The sequence below is a fragment of the Manis pentadactyla genome, chromosome 11, assembly GCF_030020395.1.
Source record: "Manis pentadactyla isolate mManPen7 chromosome 11, mManPen7.hap1, whole genome shotgun sequence".
NCBI classification, from domain to species: Eukaryota; Metazoa; Chordata; class Mammalia; order Pholidota; family Manidae; genus Manis; species Manis pentadactyla.
In genome coordinates, this window is record NC_080029.1 from 14425439 (window position 1) to 14444652 (window position 19214).

Genomic DNA, 19214 nt, shown 5'->3' on the forward strand with positions numbered 1-19214 from the left:
TGAGTCTTGGCTCTGCTTCTTGCTGATTATGATCTAGGGCAAGCCCTTATCTCTTTGGAGCCCATTTTCTTGTATAAATGGACTTAATCTTCTCAGATTCCTCCACCAAGTTGCTTAGGGCCACTTGAGATAGTAATCAATCATCCTTTGAAATTTTCCTATGCAAACAGAAAGATGATGTATCTCCGATGACTGTGGGACAGCAGTACAGTTTACAAAGTCATAATAATAACAGCATCTTGACTTTGTTTCTCATCTGACATGAGTGATGAAAGCAAGTGTGTGTTTGTGTGTATGTATGTCTCAGAAAGTGTTTGCACGCACACTCCCATTTCAGAGTGGTTACTTAGAATGGTAGATGATCCCAGAACCATTTGTGATTTGACTTGGAGATATGTGATACGGTTTTATTGCAGTTGGCTACCTACCTAATGGTGTTCCCCGCAGTCTTATTTTGGTGGTGAAGTTACAGGTTCCTGAGTCAAACTGCTTGCATTTGACCTTAGGCAAGTTCATTAATCTGTTCGAATCTTTGCTTCCTTAAGTGTAGGATCATAGTACTACTACCTTTTAGGTTTGTTGGGAGAATTAAATGAGGAATGCATGTAAATCAGTTCTCAGTTAATGGTTATTGCTGTTACCACTACCACTACTCAAGTTGTGGTATACACCTGGAGTTCCAAGTTGGAGTGACAGTGAGGCCAGATGACTCAGCAGTATACCAATAGTCTGAGTGAGATAAAATTTTTGGTGTGTAAAATCTGCATGGAACGTGATCATCTCCATAGTTGCTGAGAAAGCATTCGACAAAATTCAACATCCATTCATGATAAAAACTCTCAGCAAAATGGGTATAGAGGGCAAGTACCTCCACATAATAAAGGCCATATATGAAAAACCCACAGCCAACATCATACTGAACAGTGAGAAGCTGAAAGCATTTCCTCTAAGATTGGGAACAAGACAGGGATGCCCACTCTCCCCACTGTTACTCAACATAGTACTGGAGGTCCTAGCCATGGCAATCAGACAAAACAAAGAACTACAAGGAATCCAGATCGGTAAAGAAGAAGTCAAACTGTCACTATTTGCAGATGACATGATATTGTACATAAAAAACCCTAAAGACCCCACTCCAAAACTACTAGAACTGATATTGGAATACAGCAAAGTTGCAGGATACAAAATTAATACACAGAAATCTGAGGCTTTCCTATACACTAACAATGAACTAGCAGAAAGAGAAATCAGGAAAACAACTCCATTCACAATTGGATCAAAAAAAAAAATACCTAGGAATAAACCTAACTAAAGAAGTGAAAGACCTGTACCCCAAAAGCTACAAGACATTCTTAAGAGAAATTAAAGAGGACACTAACAAATGGAAACTCATCCCATGCTCTTGGGTAGGAAGAATTAATATTGTCAAAATGGCCATCCTGCCCAAAGCAATCTATAGATTTAATGCAATCCCTATCAAATTACCAACAACATTCTTCAATGAACTGGAAAAAATAGTTCTAAAATTCATACAGAACCACCAAAGACCCTGAAAAGCCAAAGCAATCCTGAGAAGGAAGAATAAAGTGGGAGGGATCTCGCTCCCCAACTTCAAGCTCTGCTTCAAAGCCACAGTAATCAAGACAATTTGGTACTGGCACAAGAACAGAGCCACAGACCAGTGGAACAGATTAGAGACTCCAGACATTAACCCAAACATATATGGCCAATTAATATACGATAAAGGAGCCATGGACATACAATGGGGAAATGACAGCCTCTTCAACAGCTGGTGTTGGCAAAACTGCACACCTACACGTAAGAGAATGAAACTGGATCATTGTCTAATCCCATACACAAAAGTAAATTCGAAATGCATCAAAGACCTGAATGTAAGCCATGAAACCATAAAACTCTTAGAAAAAAACATAAGCAAAAATCTCTTGGACATAAACATGAGCGACTTCATGAACATATCTCCCCAGGCAAGGGAAACAAAAGCAAAAATAAACAAGTGGGACTATATCAACCTGAAAAGCTTCTGTACAGCTAAGGACACCATCAGTAGAACAAAAAGGCATCCTACAGTATGGGAAAATATATTCATAAATGACAGATCCAATAAAGGGTTGACATCCAAAATATATAAAGAGCTCACACACCTCAACAAACAAAAAGCGAACAATCCAATTAAAAAATGGGCAGAGGAGCTGAACAGACAGTTCTCTAAAGAAGAAATTCAGATGGCCAACAGGCACATGAAAAGATGCTCCACATCGCTAGTCATCAGAGAAATGCAAATTAAAACCACAATGAGATATCACCTCACACCAGTAAGGATCGCCACCATTCAAAAGACAAACAACAACAAATGTTGGTGAGGTTGTGGAGAAAGGGGAACCCTCCTACACTGCTGGTGGGAATGCAAATTAGTTCAACCATTGTGGAAAGCAGTATGGAGGTTCCTCAAAAAAACTCAAAATAAAAATACCATTTGACCCAGGAATTCCACTTATAGGAATTTACCCTAAGGATGCAGCAGCCCAATTTGAAAAAGACAGATGCACCGCTATGTTTATCGCAGCACTATTTATAATAGCCAAGAAATGGAAGCAACCTAAGTGTCCATCAGTAGATGAATGGATAAAGAAGAGGTGGTACATATACACAATGGAATATTATTCAGCCATAGGAAGATAACAAATTCTACCATTTGCAACAACATGGATGGAGCTAGAGGGTATTATGCTCAGTGAAGTAAGCCAGGTGGAGAAAGACAAGTACGAAATGATTTCACTCATCTGTAGAGTATAACAACAAAGCAAAAACTGAAGGAACAAAACAGCAGCAGAATCATAGAACCCAAGAAAGCACTAACAGTTACCAAAGGGAAAGGGACTGGGGAGGATGGGTGGGAAGGGAGGGAGAAGGGGGAGGAAGAAGAAAAGGGGCCTTACGATTAGCATGTATAATGTAGGGGGGGGCATGGGGAGGGCTCTGCAACACTGAGAAGACAAGTAGTGATTTTACAACATCTCACTATGCTGATGGACAGTGACTAATGGGGTATGTGGGGGGGACTTGGTGAAGGGGGAAGTTTAGTAAACATAATGTTCCTCATGTAATTGTAGATTAATGATACCAAAAGAAAAATCTGCATGGATAGTCAGGGGCTGGCTGTATGTGGAAACATCAGTGAATCATTGTGGCATGGGCTGTACACAGCCTGGTGTGTTCCTGGGCAACCTACCTAGCTCTCTTCTCCCTCCCATCCCCTGGTAGGCGATCTGAAATACTGGCTACGGAAGTCCTGAGATCCGGTTCAGTACTAACAAAATGGTGGTCAGAGAGCGCATTCACACTGTTAGATGAAACACACTGTTAAGCCAGAGGTTTTTCCCTATGCCTTGTAGTCAGGTAACTCATAACCCTTGGCAGACACTGTCTCTGATAGTCCCCTTTTTGCTGTCCTGTCACCTGTGTAATTGTCAGTTATTAATCAAGCTGGTGAGCTTTTGGTTGAATCTCTGGAGAACTGTTCCTTGTGTTGTGTGCCTCACTTTGCAGTGAGTTCTTATGGGAGCTGGGAAGTGTCCAGAAAAGGGTGATGTCCAAGGTGCCCCCGTGGTCCTGTCACAGTCGCTTAGGTTACTATGCTTACAGCCCAGGTGAATCCCTGTAGTCACCTGAGCTCAGGTTTGACACTGGCCTTTGCAGGTAACACACCTCACATCATCTCCGAAATTCAGCTGTCAGTGGGATGATTATGCAAATACCGAGGCTGGTAAGTACCCCCTTTGCAGGACCTTACTGGGGCACGGCTGGTGAGGAAGGTATGACGATGAGATTGAGGACTGGCGTCAGTGCCCTGCAGCAGCCCAGGGAGACTCAGAGTGAGGCCAGGAGCGGAGGGTAGTGATGTCGTGGTGCTATGGCTCCAGATGGCTGCGGGGTCAGGTAGCAGGCTTCATCCACATTTCCATGTGGCTCCTTGGGTCCTGGTGAGTCTTTTTGGATAGCCTCTGTTCACCTACATTTTTCCTCAGCCCCTTAGCACTAATCACAGGGTTAGTTCATTCCCGACTCCCTCTCCCTCTCCTTCCCTGGCTTCCCTCTGTGTTTGCCTAGAGCCTGGTAAGGCCTGTGTTCCTTCTGGTGCCTGGGTAGGTCACCTCTTGCCTGATGTTCTCTTTGACGCTCTCTGTCCCTGCCCCCACAGATTCGGCTGTGCCCTCTGCCCCCAGGGGCTCTGTCCTTAGCCGACTATATCCACAAGAACTGAGGAGGGATGCGTGACCCCCAAGCTGTCCTTTGGTCACTGTGCTTCTCCCTTGTGGGTCAGGGACGGTTCCAGGTTATCTTTGTAGCAGTTCCTGTGACATCAGGAGCCCTGGCTGTGCTCAAACACCTTTGTTGAAAGAGCGTCCTTTGCTGTTGGAATACTTAGGCTAGAATTTAGAGGCATTATAAAGACCATTTCTCCTTAAAAATGGGTGGAGTTTGTTATAGCAAGATGTTGTGGCAAAAAGCTGGATTCCCAGCCTAGAAAGCCCCAGAAAGGCCCCTTGTGGGCCATCGGGGGGAGTGACTTGGTCCCATGGCCAACGGCCGTTCCTTAGAGAACAGCCAACAGCCCAGTGTGCATATTTTACTAAGACAGAGGGTCTTTAGGATTTTCTTCCTTTCTTCTCTTTTTGAAATAAAAGGCCGTAAACTGTTCATCTCCAGCCCAGAACCATAACTGTTAAGCTCCAGCCCAGAACACACACACTTTATACCTGTAACTATTACCTGGGCAGGTACATTCAACAACTTTTAGTTACGGAAATAAGGTGATCAAATTATATGTGCCAATTAGATAAGATCATATTGGAACATTTAAAAATAAATGAGTAACTACTGACAACCAGAAGATAAAGTGGCAGTAGGTGGGCCAGATGTAATCCGACTAAGGCTGTCTGTCCGTCAGGCCCACATGTGCCTTTATTACCGTCCATAAAACATTATGGTGTTAATTATCATTTGCAGCATTTGAATTACTTTAAAGAAAGTGGAGGTAGGTAAACGAGTGCAAGGTCCTTCCATAGTTCCAGCTGGCTGTCCCCTTCCTCTGCTTGCTGGAGTATGTTTATATAAAGTCCTTTACTTTTAACTTAAACTTGAGCTTTTAAAAGAACTATTTTTCTGTCAACATAAATAAATGTTTTTCTTTAACTTCCCCTCATATCTTTTAAGTCAGTTTGCCTTTTAAATTTTAAAAAAAGAGGCATGAAAAGGCAATTTAATGTACGTGTTCTATTATACCAGGAATCCTCTTTGTAATGTGTGTATGCAATTGTAATTTAAGATTGTGGGAGTGAAACAAACACCTGTTCTTAAAAAATCTTTTTAAGGATATATCCATGTTTTAGATAGTTTTATCACATCCTGGTACATTCCTGTTTCATGGCAGGTGACACGTGAAATCTTTTAAATTTGCACATCTTTGTTTCTGTAATAAGTTTATTAGCAGTTAAATGGCCAGAAGGATTTATCTATCTATCCATGTATCGTGTGTGAGTGAGTATATGGTTTGATGCTGCAAAATATCTAGAATTTGTTTGAGTGGTAGTTCAACTCTTTGAAGCGGTGGTGTTGACTTTGAAGCATGGCTGGGATTAGAAGTACATAAAACTCTCACCTGCTTATACTTCTGTGTGTTTTGCTAGTGCTTGAAATTTTTTTGAACTTCTCTGTGTCTCTTCTCCTCCTCAGCCTGCCTAGGTAATAACTGTGAGGTTTCAGATAGGGGAGAATAGTTAACCCTTATTTGCTCAAAGCCCCCTAAGGACAGATTGGTGCAACTGATTTGGGAGAATCCTAAGATTTAGTTGGATAAAAGCAGTGATTGTATAGATGTCAGTTCTTTGGCCTTCTGACTTGGTTATCAGGCCGTGTGTGTGGAGAGAGAGAGAGAGAGAGAGAGAGTGTGTGTGTGTGTCTGTGTGTGTGTGTGTCTGTGTGCCCTTTTCTTTATTAGAAGTCACTAGTGTAGAGCTTGACAGTACTTAGCAGTAAATATATTTTGAATGCTTTGGTGATCACTTTATTATTGATTGCTGTTAGTGCCTCAGCTCTGGACTGCCTTTGGCAGTTGGGAAACAATAGTCTAGAGAGGACAAAAACAGCTCACTTCAACCCAAACAAACATAGCTTTGCCAGCCTTCCTGAGTTGACATGGTTCAGATTTGCGCTCCCTTTGGCCTCCCCCTTTCTGTGGAAATTCTATGGTTGGATGGTGGAGGGAAGGAGAAGAGACAGGGCTGCATCCAGCAGTGGGTGACAGAGAGATTCCTGCAAAAAGCACAACCCTGGTAAACTGATCACCTGCTTTCCTTCCCAATTAACCCAGCTTCACCACGCCAGGTTTTGCCTGAGATTAATTTGATTTTAGGCAAATTTGGGGGCTATTTTGGTTTTATTTAGTTGTTAATGCAAGGAAATGATTCTTCCTGCACTGATTAGCACACACACACACACCCTGTCCAGCTTCCCCACTAGAGATGAAGCAGTTATCATGTGCCTAAAACAGTTCCTTCTGCACCTGCCCACCTGCATTCCCTTGCCTCCATATCCACAGATGCCCGGGGAAGGACGACCTGTTTTAGGTGCTCAAGGATGGCTGGGGCATGCTTCTGAAAGAGCTTATGTGGCCTTAAAATCATCATAGAGCTCATGTATCTGAACATTGTACGATTGACAGGTCAATCATGATTTCCATCTTACCAGCTTTGGAAACACATCTGTAAAATACTAGCAAGACGTTGCAGGAAGAGAAGCGATTTCATATCTATATTCAGAGGACACATTGTAAGTTTGAACTACTCAGTGACTGTGATCTTCAAGGGCTCTATCTGTAGCTCTTGGTGGCAAGCTGGGGTGGGCCTTGAGGCCTTGGGTCTTGCCCTGCCAGCCTGCAGGGGCCCCTTCCCAGGGGAAGCTGGACTGAGGCTCCTGGGGCCGTCCCTGGTCCTGAGAGAGAAATTCCAGTTTGGACCAGGAGTGGAATTCCTCTTTGATTTTAGGGGAAAAAGACCCCAAAGAAAACAGAGAGCAAAACGGGCCATTTAAAACACAATTGTTAGGGAAATCCAAGTGTCTGATGTGACTTCTTTGTTTAAAATCTTCTTTCTGGACTAATTGCCCGTTTTGTTATGGGAAATGGGCAGGGTGTATCTAGAAAAAAAAAATCTTTGTGATCATTTTGTTCTTTCATTCTTCTTCCCTTTGTCATGGACTTGGCTAATTCCTTAGATCACTTTCTTAAAATTAAAAACATTAAAAATCCCTCTTGATGTCTTTATTTTATAAATTACAGAATTTTAGAACAGAAGGGCCTTTAGGAATCACTCACTTGCGGAGTGATGTCATGGTCATTTGTTATGATAACTTTTCTGTTTTATTTGTTGTTTTCCATCATTACCCAACTTTTCCTGTGACTTCTTTTGATGGAGAGGAGAATTAAGTCAATAACTGCCTTTTACATTCCAGATACTGTATTAGGTGTATTTAAGCCCAAGATGACTTGGAGAGGATTGTGTTATTCTAATACATAGGTGAAGAAACTGCTAGTCTAGACAAGTGGTTTATTCCTAGTGACAGTAGAGTAGCAGTCTAGACAAGAACCACACAGCTCCATCCCTTTGTTGTTTGGGAGCCTCCTGTGGGAATGCATTCTGGACTGCTCCTGGGGAGAGACCTGGCATCGCTTCTAGCCCCTGTCACGGGCACACTGGCATGAGTCTGTAGTATTTGCCTTTCACCATCTTGACAGGCCCACGGAGTGGGGCTTTGCAGGGGGGCATCTGAGTCTCTAAGGGGCTGCATATTGTAGCAAGGCAGGCCCAGGAAGGAGCTGGAGGGGCTGCCCTGAGCAGGGTATGTGGGCATTGAGTGGGTCCCAGGACCTGCTGCCTGTGATTGGGTGTGCACCTGTGTGTGTGTGTGTGTGTACGTGGACGGTGCAGTTCTAACACTTTCCTCCTCTGAGGGCTCACCTTTTTCCTCCTGTCATCCTGTAGCCTTTTGGCCAGCTTATGCAGTCTTTCATGGTTGTTTATTGTTTGTCTTCCTCTGGAGGTTCTGTGCCCTAAAAATGGACCCTCCTTTGTGTCGTAGTGCATATGGTTATAGGTGCTGTCAAATGACCTGCTTCACAGTGAGGCCCAAAGGGCATCCGTTCGTTAGGCCCATGTAAGTTTGAGTGGGGTTATGCCCCATTAAAGTCTGGATTCTGTCCTTGTCTGAAAGGGGTATAGAGAAGGAGAATGGGAGGCTCAGGATGAATTTTGTGAGTTGGAGGAAACTTTGGTTCTGAGAGTATCCGCACCTGCTCGCTTCACCCCCCGCCCCGTATTGCCTCTCTCCCAGCCCTTTTCCATTTCCTTCCCTCCCAGCCCCCCATTCTCCCTCCCACAGCCCTCATCCCTTCTTCTCTCCCCAGCCCTCCAGCCCTCCTCCCGAGCCCTCCTTCCTCCCCCAGTCCCCCAGCTCTCTTTCCCTCCCCAGCCCCCAGCCCCCCAGCACCCATCCCTCCTTCTTTCCTCACTTCCTCCTTTGTGCCAGCTTGGCTAGGAGAAGCTTGAGCAGGGGACAGGTCCGGGGGAGGGGGAAGCCAGCAGGGGTGAGGGGCTACGTGATGTGATGGGAGCAGAAACTCAGGACCTGCGTGGGGGGCGCTGCTGCAGGGCACCCCCAGGAGATTAGCTAGATGTGTATAGTGAAATAAGTCTAGGCTTTTTCCAGAATACCTTAAGCCTGCATTTCAGATCCTGGGACGACTTCCTATACTGGGTAAAAGAGCCACTTGATGAAAATGTCAGCTTTGGGTCCCCTATCAATAAAACTACAAATGTCTTTTGGTGAAGAGTGAGTGGACCTCATCAGTTCCAATTTCCAGTGTGAGCCTGTGGGTCCCCAAGAGAACAGATCTGTGGCCCCTGAGCCCCAACCCTCCCCACTGGGGGACCTTCCTTCATCCTAAGGCCGGCTTCTGCCCATCCCAGCTCTGCCTGCCCAGCTTTCTTCTCTGTCAGCTCTTCTCCCTCCCAGCCCCCAGGGTGGCGTGGCGGGCAGGGCCTCTCCACCCAGAGAAGGAGGTGGTGGGCTGTAAGCTCTGAAGGGCAGGGACCTCTTCTCGGGAATCCCTGGACGGCCACAGGGCCCTGCCACCCGGAGGGCCTTGATGCGCAAAGTGACTCGAGGCAGGTGGGTTCCTCAAACTCCGTGTCCTTTCTGGCGGCACCCTGCTGGCCAGGCCTTCGCTTTGTTCTATTTTGACCTTCCATTTCCACATCCACCTTAGTGCATCTGTTACAAAATGTTCTTTGACCTAGAAAGTACCATCAGACAATGCAAAACCAATAGCCACATGGGATTATTTTTTTAAGATGAAATTTGCATTATTTCACAGTTTGACAAGTACCTGCTTCGTCAGGACAGGGCGTGCATGTTTGGAGGTCAGTGTCAAGGAAAGCTGACTATTTGATATTTTTACCATCGTGATAAGGAGAGCAATATCTGTTGAGCTTTTGCTGTGTGCTCAGCAGTTACTACCTCATCTAATCCTTGCAGCAATCCTGTGAGACAGGTATTGTATCACCCACATTTCAGAGGTGAGGAAACCGAGGCTCAGAGCAGTTCAGTAACTTGCCCAGTGTCATACAGCTGGGAAATGAAAACAAGGGTTGGACCCGGGTTTCCCGGACTCCTATGTTCATGCTAACCACATAAGGACTATCCTTTGAAAGCTCAGTAGCATCCTTCTTACTGACTTTACGTGTGTGGTCCTGGCCCAGAACAGAAAAATGGCAGTGTTGGGAGGCTAGGAACGAGGTGGAGAAATGAAGGCCCATGTATACTAATCTGTAGTAACACATTCCCAAAGCATAGCGTTATGAATCTATGGGGTGATTTAATCTGACCAGCTCTTTTATAGGTGAGGAAGCTGAGACCCTGAGAGGGAGAGGTTGCTGTGCACACACAGTGATTCCAGAGAGCAGGGGTGTTAGGTGCAGCTCAACAAATAATCCGTGTGCTTATTACTGGTGGGCTCCCTTATTGTGGTCTGTGTCTGTCTCCTCCTCCCCCAGGCCCCTTCTGGCCTTGAAGCCCCTGACTTAGATCATCGACAGTAACCTCTCCCACAGGACCCAGCCAGCTCTGCTCCTGAAGGACTCCCCCGCCTTACCTGGTTTTATGTTTCCAAACTACAGGAGCTTTGAGTTTGAACCCTTCATTCAATCAAGTACAGGAGCTGGAGGGCAGAGGACAGCGAACATGGACTGTGTTTTTGTAAATAAAGTACTACAGAAGCACAGCCACGACTGTCTGTTGCTTTTGTTCTCGAACAGCAGATGTGAGTTACTGCAGCAGGGACCACATGGCCTATAAACACTAAAATAGTGACTCTCAGCCTTTAAGAAAAGGTTTGCCAACTCTGTTGTAAAAGAATCAGTTGATGTTAAACATCTAAAGCCAGACCCCCTCCAATCTACCTTTCTACATTTATAAGCTTTTGCTATAAAGGTTGGGGTCAGGAGGGCCCAGCAGAGAGAAGAGAGGTGGCATATGTCCAGCAGGTCTTTCGAGTATGCTAATGAGTAGTTCTGAATTCTTAAGGCATCTCAAAGGCTGTATGTTCACATGAACACAAGACTTTCCCCCTCTCCCAATCTTTGACCTCATTTGTTGCTCAAACCAAACCACTATTCTTCTCTTTTCTTTACCTGCCACTTCTAATCCATCACCCGGTCCAGCTGGTTCTCCCACTTACATCCTGAAGCCTCCCCACTGTGGCCACCTGGTCACCTGGGGCCGTCCCAGGTGATGTCAGCTCATAGCAGATCTCTGCAGGTCCTTGACGCTTCCAGCCCATTTTTTCCTTACGCAGCAGCGAGTTTCCCTCCTCTGGCATGTTACTCTCTCTCTGTTCCCTCACAGCAGGCATTACAGTCTCTCTGGTCTTGCTTACTTATTTCCTTACTTACCTAGTATCTTCTCCCCCTTCTAGAATTCTGAGCTTCAAGAGAGCGGTGGCCTTCTTGTATTCTTTTTTATTCACTCTGTCCCCCGTGGTGCCTGGCATGTGGTGGGAACCATATGGAGGAGGCAGTGAGTGAGTGAGGCTGGTGTGGCAAACACCCTCAGCAATGGTGGATCGGCAACATCAGGAGGGATTGTTTCAGACTCCCCAGGACACACAGCCAGCTCCCTGCTCCATCGTGAGGTGGGCCCTGCCTCATTACTCCCTCCCCTGGCCCTGGGGTGTCATACTGAGAGAGTCCTCTTTTACTGCTGGACCTGCGCTTTATCCCTCAGAAGTGACGAGATGGGGAAAAAGTAGAAACCATAGTCCTTGACCCGTGTTTACCATCCTTCTTGGACCCAGATTTCTAGTAAGAAGTATAGGTTACCCTGTGATCCGGTATATGCCTATATGCATGTACACACATATGCATTTCACACAGTGTCACTTTACTACATACATATTCTCTTCTAGTCTCCTCCATTTGCTTCTATTCCGTTCCATTAAAACAGTGCTGGTTGGCACCATTACACTGGTTTCGTGACCCATAATGTACCAAGCCCAGAGTTTGAAAATAATGTTTAAAATAATGGTCCTTATCCTCAGTAATTCAAAGTCTAGTGAAGATACCCAAATTGAAGACCCGAAGTCAGGCAGCTCCAGACTGCTGTGGGGTGGGGGAGAGACTCCTGGGCTGCCCCAGATGCCCTGGATCTAGACTGCCGGAAAAAATGTTATCTTTAGAAGTGAGATTAAGATTTCATTTAGTTGTTACTCTTATCTCTCTCTTTTAAAACCTTTCCCAATAGTCAGTTTTTTCTACAATATAGGTGGGCTCTTGTCTTTTTGTCTCTCTTGTGTATTGGTGTTTTTTATTGCTGACAGGGAGATGTCTGCATTTCCCCCCAATGCTTTGTAATTAAAAAAAACAAACAAATGAAAACCATGACCTCATCCATATCTTTTAGCTCATTTTCCCCTTCTACTTTTCCCATTAGTTTCTCAAAGTGTGTGTGTGTGTGTGTGTGTAAGATCTTCATTCATAGATACATTTTTGTCTTTGTGAATATGTGTATGTATATGTATGTGTATCTACTTAAAAAATGTATATATATGCATACAAAAAATGTGCCTATGAATGAGGATCTTTCTTCCCTTATTATTTTGAAATCCTTAACATTTAATGATGCATGGCCCTCACAGTTACCATGGTTAAAAAAAAAAGCCTATTCTTCAGATGAGATGCAGATATTTCTTGTAAAAGCTCTGACTCTAAACTTATTACACAACTGTAATCAAATTACATCCTTTTCTCCCCGGTCAGGGGCATTAAATGTAATTTTTCCTAGCCTAAGAAACCTGAGCTTTCTCTCTCTCTTCATATTTCCATTAAAAATTTTTTCAAGTTAACCTTTTTACTGTTCAGAACTGTTAGATAAAACCAAAGAGAATGTTTGCAAGTTAGGTGCATGCCAGCCTCTGTCGTGTGCCTTCCAAGCTCTGCCTAGTGTTCTCCACCGTAAAATCATCGAGGGGATTGGAGCGACTGACAGTGTCCCTGTGCATGTGTCTTGAAGATGCTTTCTTAAATTTTTTTTATTTGGAAATTCTAAGTACAGGATACTGAAATTAGTGTCTGGTCTGTGGAAACCTATCAGTGGCTCCAGACCTGTCTTACCATAAAATGCAGAACTGATCGTGGTAGGACCTATTGTGATCCAAAGCGCAGGCAGATGTCTGCAGGGAATGAATACTGTGTGTAGGTGCTGACCAGGTCTGTAATTAAATCTCGGCTTGATACTCATCTTGCCAAGAGCTGGGCGAAAGGAAACTTCCAGCATCTAGGTTGGTGTGCGTCAAAATTGGCTTCCTGAGTAAGGAAGAAGTTACAGTAGAGGGTGTGTGGAAGGCAGATGGGGTTTGCTGATGGAAATGCAGGCGGGGTGGTGGGGGAGCTCAGAAAGCACTAAAGCCCTGCAAAGTGACCTTGCTAAGCCAGGACCAGCAGCACAAAGGAGGAGACCTACTTTACTTCTCAATAGCCATTCATTTGCTGGAGGCCCCGCCACTGGCACTTTGGGAATTGGTGCTGCTTTTATGGTGGATGGCTTTGGGAAACTCCGATGTGCTTTAATGAAAGTCGTCATACAGCCAGCATTGCTCCCTTTCCACCACTTCCTGAGCACCTGCAGGCACTGCCCTGGTCTTGGTGTTCCACCTGCCGCCTGCTGCCCTGCTACCATGATTTGTCCAGGAGTCTGTTTGGCTCCAGAACTGCAGTTCTCACCTCCCCCTGCCTCTTGCACCTGGTGAAATCGCCCCCTTCTCCTCCTCTGGCTCCTCCCGTGGGTTTTTTCCATTCGGTTTGTAAACAGTAGTGTAGTATTATCAACAAGATGCTTAGGTCAGGATTAGGAGAAACCACATTCGGGGCTTATTGTTATTACCCTAAGAAGGTCAGTTGACCTTTGTCGTATTTTTATTCTCTGTAAGGTTAAATGGCCCCACCTGGAAAACCACCTTAATGAAACAAAAGCCCTTAGATTCCCAGAACTGAGATATCTAGTTGCAAAAATGTTGGGGTTGCATATGGGACTCAAGGTAGCTGGTTGGGATACTTGTGTTCAAGTGGATTAGAAAGGCAGGTTCCTCGGGTGCGGGGCTGCTCTGGGAACCTCTGACGGGAGTCAGGCCAGCACCCCCCTGCTGAGGAGCTTAACCCACTTCGTGCTTGGTGTTACTTGTTCCCAGTGTGGTGGCTGCGCTCCCCCAGCCTCTCCCAGTTTTGGCTTTCTGGAAAGGGTATGGGGCAGATTGTTTGGGGGCCTGCATGCCATACTGGGGAAGCCTTGTCAGTCCCCCTGAAAGATCGTGGGAATGAAAATACACGAATGAAATGAAAGGCTACATATCAGGATGTTGGGTTTTCCAAAATTGAAGTCTTTTGTGCCTTTAAGCATCCAGATGATTAAACTGGGGTGCTCTGGTGTTTGGCTCAGGAAAGTTGGCCTGACTGGGACCTGTGTTTGGGGCCAGGCCTGCACGCTGGAGGGGGATGTTCCGAGTGATCAGAGGTCCCAGCCCCCTGACCTTGGCTTTGAGGAATACCCCGTTCTCAGTGCACCAGGAAGAGTTAATTCCCATTACACTGCTTGCTGATGTGGTTTATATAGAATTTTAATGGATTCTTTGAATAAGTTTTTAAGTAAGCTATTTGGTGAACTGATGATTGAAATACACACTTTTAAAACATTCTTTAAAGATTTTAGGAGTAACGTCTTTAAGGGATTTTCTCGGACTTTTCTCCCTACAATAAACGATTTTTTTGTTTGCTTCCTAAATCTTCCCATAGCACAATAGTTCTGAAAATAAGAGAGTCGGTTGGCTGGAAGCATGGGGTGGGCACGCGTTTATATAATTTGACTTCTTTTCTCTCCAGATCAGTAAATATTTACAAATGACCTTATCTGACAGCGTGGGTACAGTCGGGCACTTGAAAGCTGCAGTCAGAGCAGCGACTGCCCACCGGCCTGCTGCCAGTTCAGAGGGCCTCAGAGGAAGGACATAACTTTTTTTTTAGAAAATGCTGTCTGCAGACCAAAAGCCTGCAGTTGAAAGTGGGCCTCAGAGCAAGTTTCCCTCTTTCCGTGGAATCAGCTTTAAGATATTTGCATTTTAGAGTTTGACTTCTAAAACTCAGCTCCTTGAGGCCTGGAGCAGAATACTGTTAAACTGAGGAATCCAAAAAATAAATATTGGATTCTGGCTTAGGTTTACCACTGCTGCCTGAGTTCTTTTGTTTCTTGGGGAAGGTAATTACACGATTCCATGGGAAGCTTAAATGGCGTTCTTTTGTTAGTAGGAAAAAAAAGAAAAAAACAAGTGGATTACTTTTCTGTTTGTGTAGTGCTACGGACGTAATATGGCTTAAAAAATATAACTCAGATTTTTAAGGTGGACATGGAGTTTTGAGGGTGTTTAGCCCTCTTTTTCTTTCAACGTTTAAAATCTGATCAACTTACAACTTGTTTTTAGAACAGAATGCATACGTTCTTTAAAGTTGCCACTGAAAAATAATAACAAAGGAATCTGAGGGGGTTTTTTTGGCCATTAGGATATGAAAATTATACTATAACTGTATCACCGTCACCTGATAATAATGTGTTCATTTTATCTGTTGAACTTAATACCAGTTAAGACTGCAGCGTATTTTATATGGTGCTCTATTGTCAGTACGATATTACAGTATTTAAGGTTGACAAATAGCAAATAAGCGAGAGGCTTTTAAGTAACTCTGATAATAGCTGTACAGCTACTTACTGCAGAATACTTAATTTTTTGTGTTAACCACCTGTATTTCAATTTTCTTTGCAGAGTATTGGGAAAGGGTCATTGTGGTGCATAGACCCAGAGTATAGACAAAATCTAATTCAGGCTTTGAAAAAGACACCTTATCACCCACACCCACACGTGTTCAATACACCTCCCGCCTCTCCTCAGGCCTATCAAAGGTAAGCAATTCAGACTTTTTTGTTTTTTTTCTACTGAAGTTGCATTATTTTGTCAGACAGGCACTGAAACTAATTTAATAGGCTGTATGGTATTAAAAATAACTAAAGATAAATGAGGAAGAAATTAAGCATCATTAGAGGCATATCCATTGTCGTATTTCCTGCAAACCTTACCCCTTTTGCTGCTCCAGAGGAATGTGTTTCCAGAAGGCTTCATGGCGGGTAAGATAATGTCTTCCTGGGTTGAAACATTTACAAAGAAAAGTTGACAGCCTTCACATCTCAGCATGTCACAGTTTGTTGGGATAAAAGTACAGGAATGAGTCCAGTAAGCGGATCTGGTTTGCCATCAGCAGGCCCGAGAGTGTCTACAGGTGTTTGCTGAGGGACTCTACTGTTGTCACTCCCGGTCTCCATGCAGACGGGGCTCCACAGAGATCATTTTGTTGTGGTTACTTGGTGTTTGCCTCTTCAAGGAGAACAACAGAGAACAATGGAGACTTTTATTCTCCCTCACATGCCATTTGTTTTGAGACTGTGAGGTCATGGGTGCCATTTTTGCAAAGATATGAGTGGAGGGGAGGATGTGTATGTAGCTGGTCACTTTTGTAAAAAAAAAAAAAAGGGGTGGGTGGGTGGGTTGGTGGTGGTAATGTGAGATTGCAAAAAGTAGTACATAACACAGAACCAAATTGTAAAACTGATTTTGTCTTTGATAGTGCTTGGGCTTAAAATAGATCCCTCTATCTTACCAAAGAAAAAATATATATATATTTTTAAACATATAGACATGTTTCTATTGCAACCACCTGGTTAAGAGAAATTATCCTTGGAGTACAAATTTATGTTATTGAGGAGTGGTGTGAGTTCATTGATTTCAGTAGTTTTACAGGCTATTTCTTGGCAGATTCTTTCCCTTGTCTGATGCTGATTCTGCAGAAGGGAGCACAAAGCGATCCTCCGAAATGGCGTTAATGAAGTTCTTGTGCATCTCAGTTGAGGAGCATTCCATCACAGGCCCTAGACAATCAGTCTTCAGCAAGAGGCTGGGAGGAACAGCTGGGCTCTCTGAGAAGACTGCTGTATGTCTGCCTTTGCTAGGCGATTAGCGTGATGGTAGCCATAGCAACTGGAGCGTCTCCATAGCAACGCGTAGCCAGACAGGTGCGGTTGCATCACAAGCCTGTTTGTTGCCTGGCAAAAGGACAGGCCATTAGTACTTAGATATACGCTGTTGCCTTAGAAACAAATAACCCTACACAGCAACTACAGTTAGTTTGAAAGATTTGGGAGGAAAAAAAAAGGTTGTAGCAGCTTTTGTCTGTGTTCATAAAAATCAGTGGAAGCATACGTTATTGGAAATGACAACTTGAGGTCATATAGCTGTAGGAGATGAAATGGGATTTTCCAAAGCATCCCAGCCAGCATTGTAGAAATGTCCAGAAGGACAGAGCCATATGTTTGTTTTTCTCCTTGTGGCTGTAGCTACTCCTGAAATGGAAGGGAATGGGGATTGGAGGGGAGAATTGTGAATATACAAGGTGGTGGGGGAGGAGATGATACTCGTTATTGGGATTTTTCCCAGATTCTCATGTTCCTTTGTCATTCTACTCCCGCCCCCCCCCCCCCACTCCAAACCCCACAGAAAACCCTTCCCTTTCCTCCCCAGTTTGTGTCTTGGAAATATTTCATATCCTTTTTGCTTCTAGGAAGTGAAGAGCGTAAGTGTAATTCACTGGCTCATATTACAGGTTCATTTAGACCAGTATTTTGTTGCCAAATGTGACCCCAAGGGAAACACAGTAATTATTTAATAATTTGAAGGATTATGGCAGGGCTCTAGGGGTTGCAAGGGCTTGCATACTCCAGCGAGAGGCTTTCTGAGCTGGCCTAAGCTTAATGAGTTCATTTGATTTTCTTAATATAGGCATAAAAATGCAGACAAACCAGAGCTTTTGCAGTGAAAATAATTTCCAAATGAATACTTCATATCTTGTCCTGTCACCTCCCAGTTGATAGGAGGAAAAAAAGAATGTTTCCTTATCTACCCATGCGGGTGTTTAGATTTCACCTCCATTTCACCTCCATTCACCACTAGATGTGGAGTGAAGTGACATACAGATTCTAACCTGCCTCTTCCATCTCTTAACTCTGAGAACAAAACACTTTCTCCTTCCTGGGGACTATAATCCCTTCATCTGAAAGCTTAGAGCTTGCTGTGTATCCTGTAAAGTATAAAATTGTACCAAGGGTCCTAAGTACTAGGTGATTGTACAGTATTTGTATTGCTTACAGGGATGTGGTATTCCGTTCAGTTCTAAGTCATCAGACCACTTGTTGATGGGACTTAGGGAAAATGGAAGTTGGACAAAGCAAGTCCTTAAACAGGGACCAAAAATGCCAACTTGACATTATCTGGCTGTCATGCTGGGGATCACCTGTCAGCCCTTTGCAGGATTGCTGTGAAAGGGCACCTGGGAAGTGTGTGGCTTTTCTGGAGCTGCTGCTTAGCATGCTGAAGACGATGATTATACTAGATGGGTGGTTATTGCTAGACTTGCAGGTGTGCTCCGCAAGTAGCGCTCTGAACCAAGCTGCAGGTGGCTGAAAACTGCAGGGAAAACGAGGCATCTGAAAACACTGCCCCCACTGTTGTTCCCATCCAGGTGATAATGCCAAATATTGTGGCACAGAGCCCTGTACCTCTGTTTTCCAGCATTCCCTTTTGGCTACTTGTTAGGCTATTCCTCTATACGTGCTTCTTTTGATAACCACATTTGTAAATTATTTTTAACTGAAATGCAGAGTTCGGTGACATTAGCCTTTGTATTCGCCAGCTAGGGCTGCCGTAACAGAGTAACAACAGAGTGTCTTAACAGAAATTTATCTTCTCACAGTTTAAGAGGCTCGAAGTCCAAGATCAAAGTGTCGGCAGGGTTAGTTGCTCCTGGGGACTGTGAGGGAGAGAAGCTGTTCTGTGGCCTTCTCCTGGCGTCATGGTTTCCTGGCAGTCTTGGCACCCTCGGCTTGTAGAGGCGTCTCCTTGCTTTCACCTGCATGCAGTCTTCTCCCCGTTGGGCTGTGTCCAAATTTCCCCTTATAAGGGCATTAGTCATACTGGACTAGCTATCACCTCATTTTAACTAATTGCATCTCCAGTGACTCTGTTCCCCCAAAAACGTCACATTCTGAGGTATTAGTGACCAGGACTTTTACATGAATTTTGGGGAGACCCAGTTCAACCCATACCAGTCCCTTCCTTCACTTAAGGCTCTTTTGCTGATAAAAATACGACGAATCAGGAAGTAGAGAGGTGTTCAGAAAACAAACTGGTGGAGTATGGTCAAGGGACACAGAAGCCAACCTGAAATTGCTCCCTGTGGCCAAAGCTGGGATGATTTGAGCAACAAAATAAAAAACATAGTATTGGGTTATAAACCTAAATCTAAAATAATTATCTAGGAGTCCACATGGACATAAATAAATATTGAATAAGTAAAAGGTGTAGAGACAAATGTCCCATACAGAATAATTCCAAATGATTTATGCAGATTCTCCTCAACCCCAGCAGTTGGAGGGTAACTGCCCATCCCTTGAGTGGCTGCCCCTTAATGACTAAACTTAGTGGAGCATGGAAA

The 19214-nt window shown here is 44.3% G+C and overlaps 1 protein-coding gene and 1 long non-coding RNA gene across 9 annotated transcripts in view; one reads left to right on the forward strand and one right to left on the reverse strand.

The window, feature by feature from the left end:
* FOXN3 (forkhead box N3) overlaps positions 1–19214 on the forward strand; it is a 408466-nt gene that overhangs the window by 212436 nt on the left and 176816 nt on the right. For all 8 annotated transcript variants that reach the window (XM_057488226.1, XM_057488224.1, XM_036882252.2 and 5 more), the window contains one exon: positions 15440–15576. In XM_057488226.1, the coding sequence (XP_057344209.1) occupies positions 15440–15576 (137 nt within the window). The remainder of the gene's footprint in view (positions 1–15439; positions 15577–19214) is intronic.
* On the reverse strand, positions 12135–16170 carry LOC130679471 (uncharacterized). The gene is made up of 2 exons (XR_008992418.1): positions 15751–16170; positions 12135–12935 (listed from the first exon to the last, which is right to left on the reverse strand). It is a non-coding gene; the product is annotated as an uncharacterized LOC130679471 (long non-coding RNA).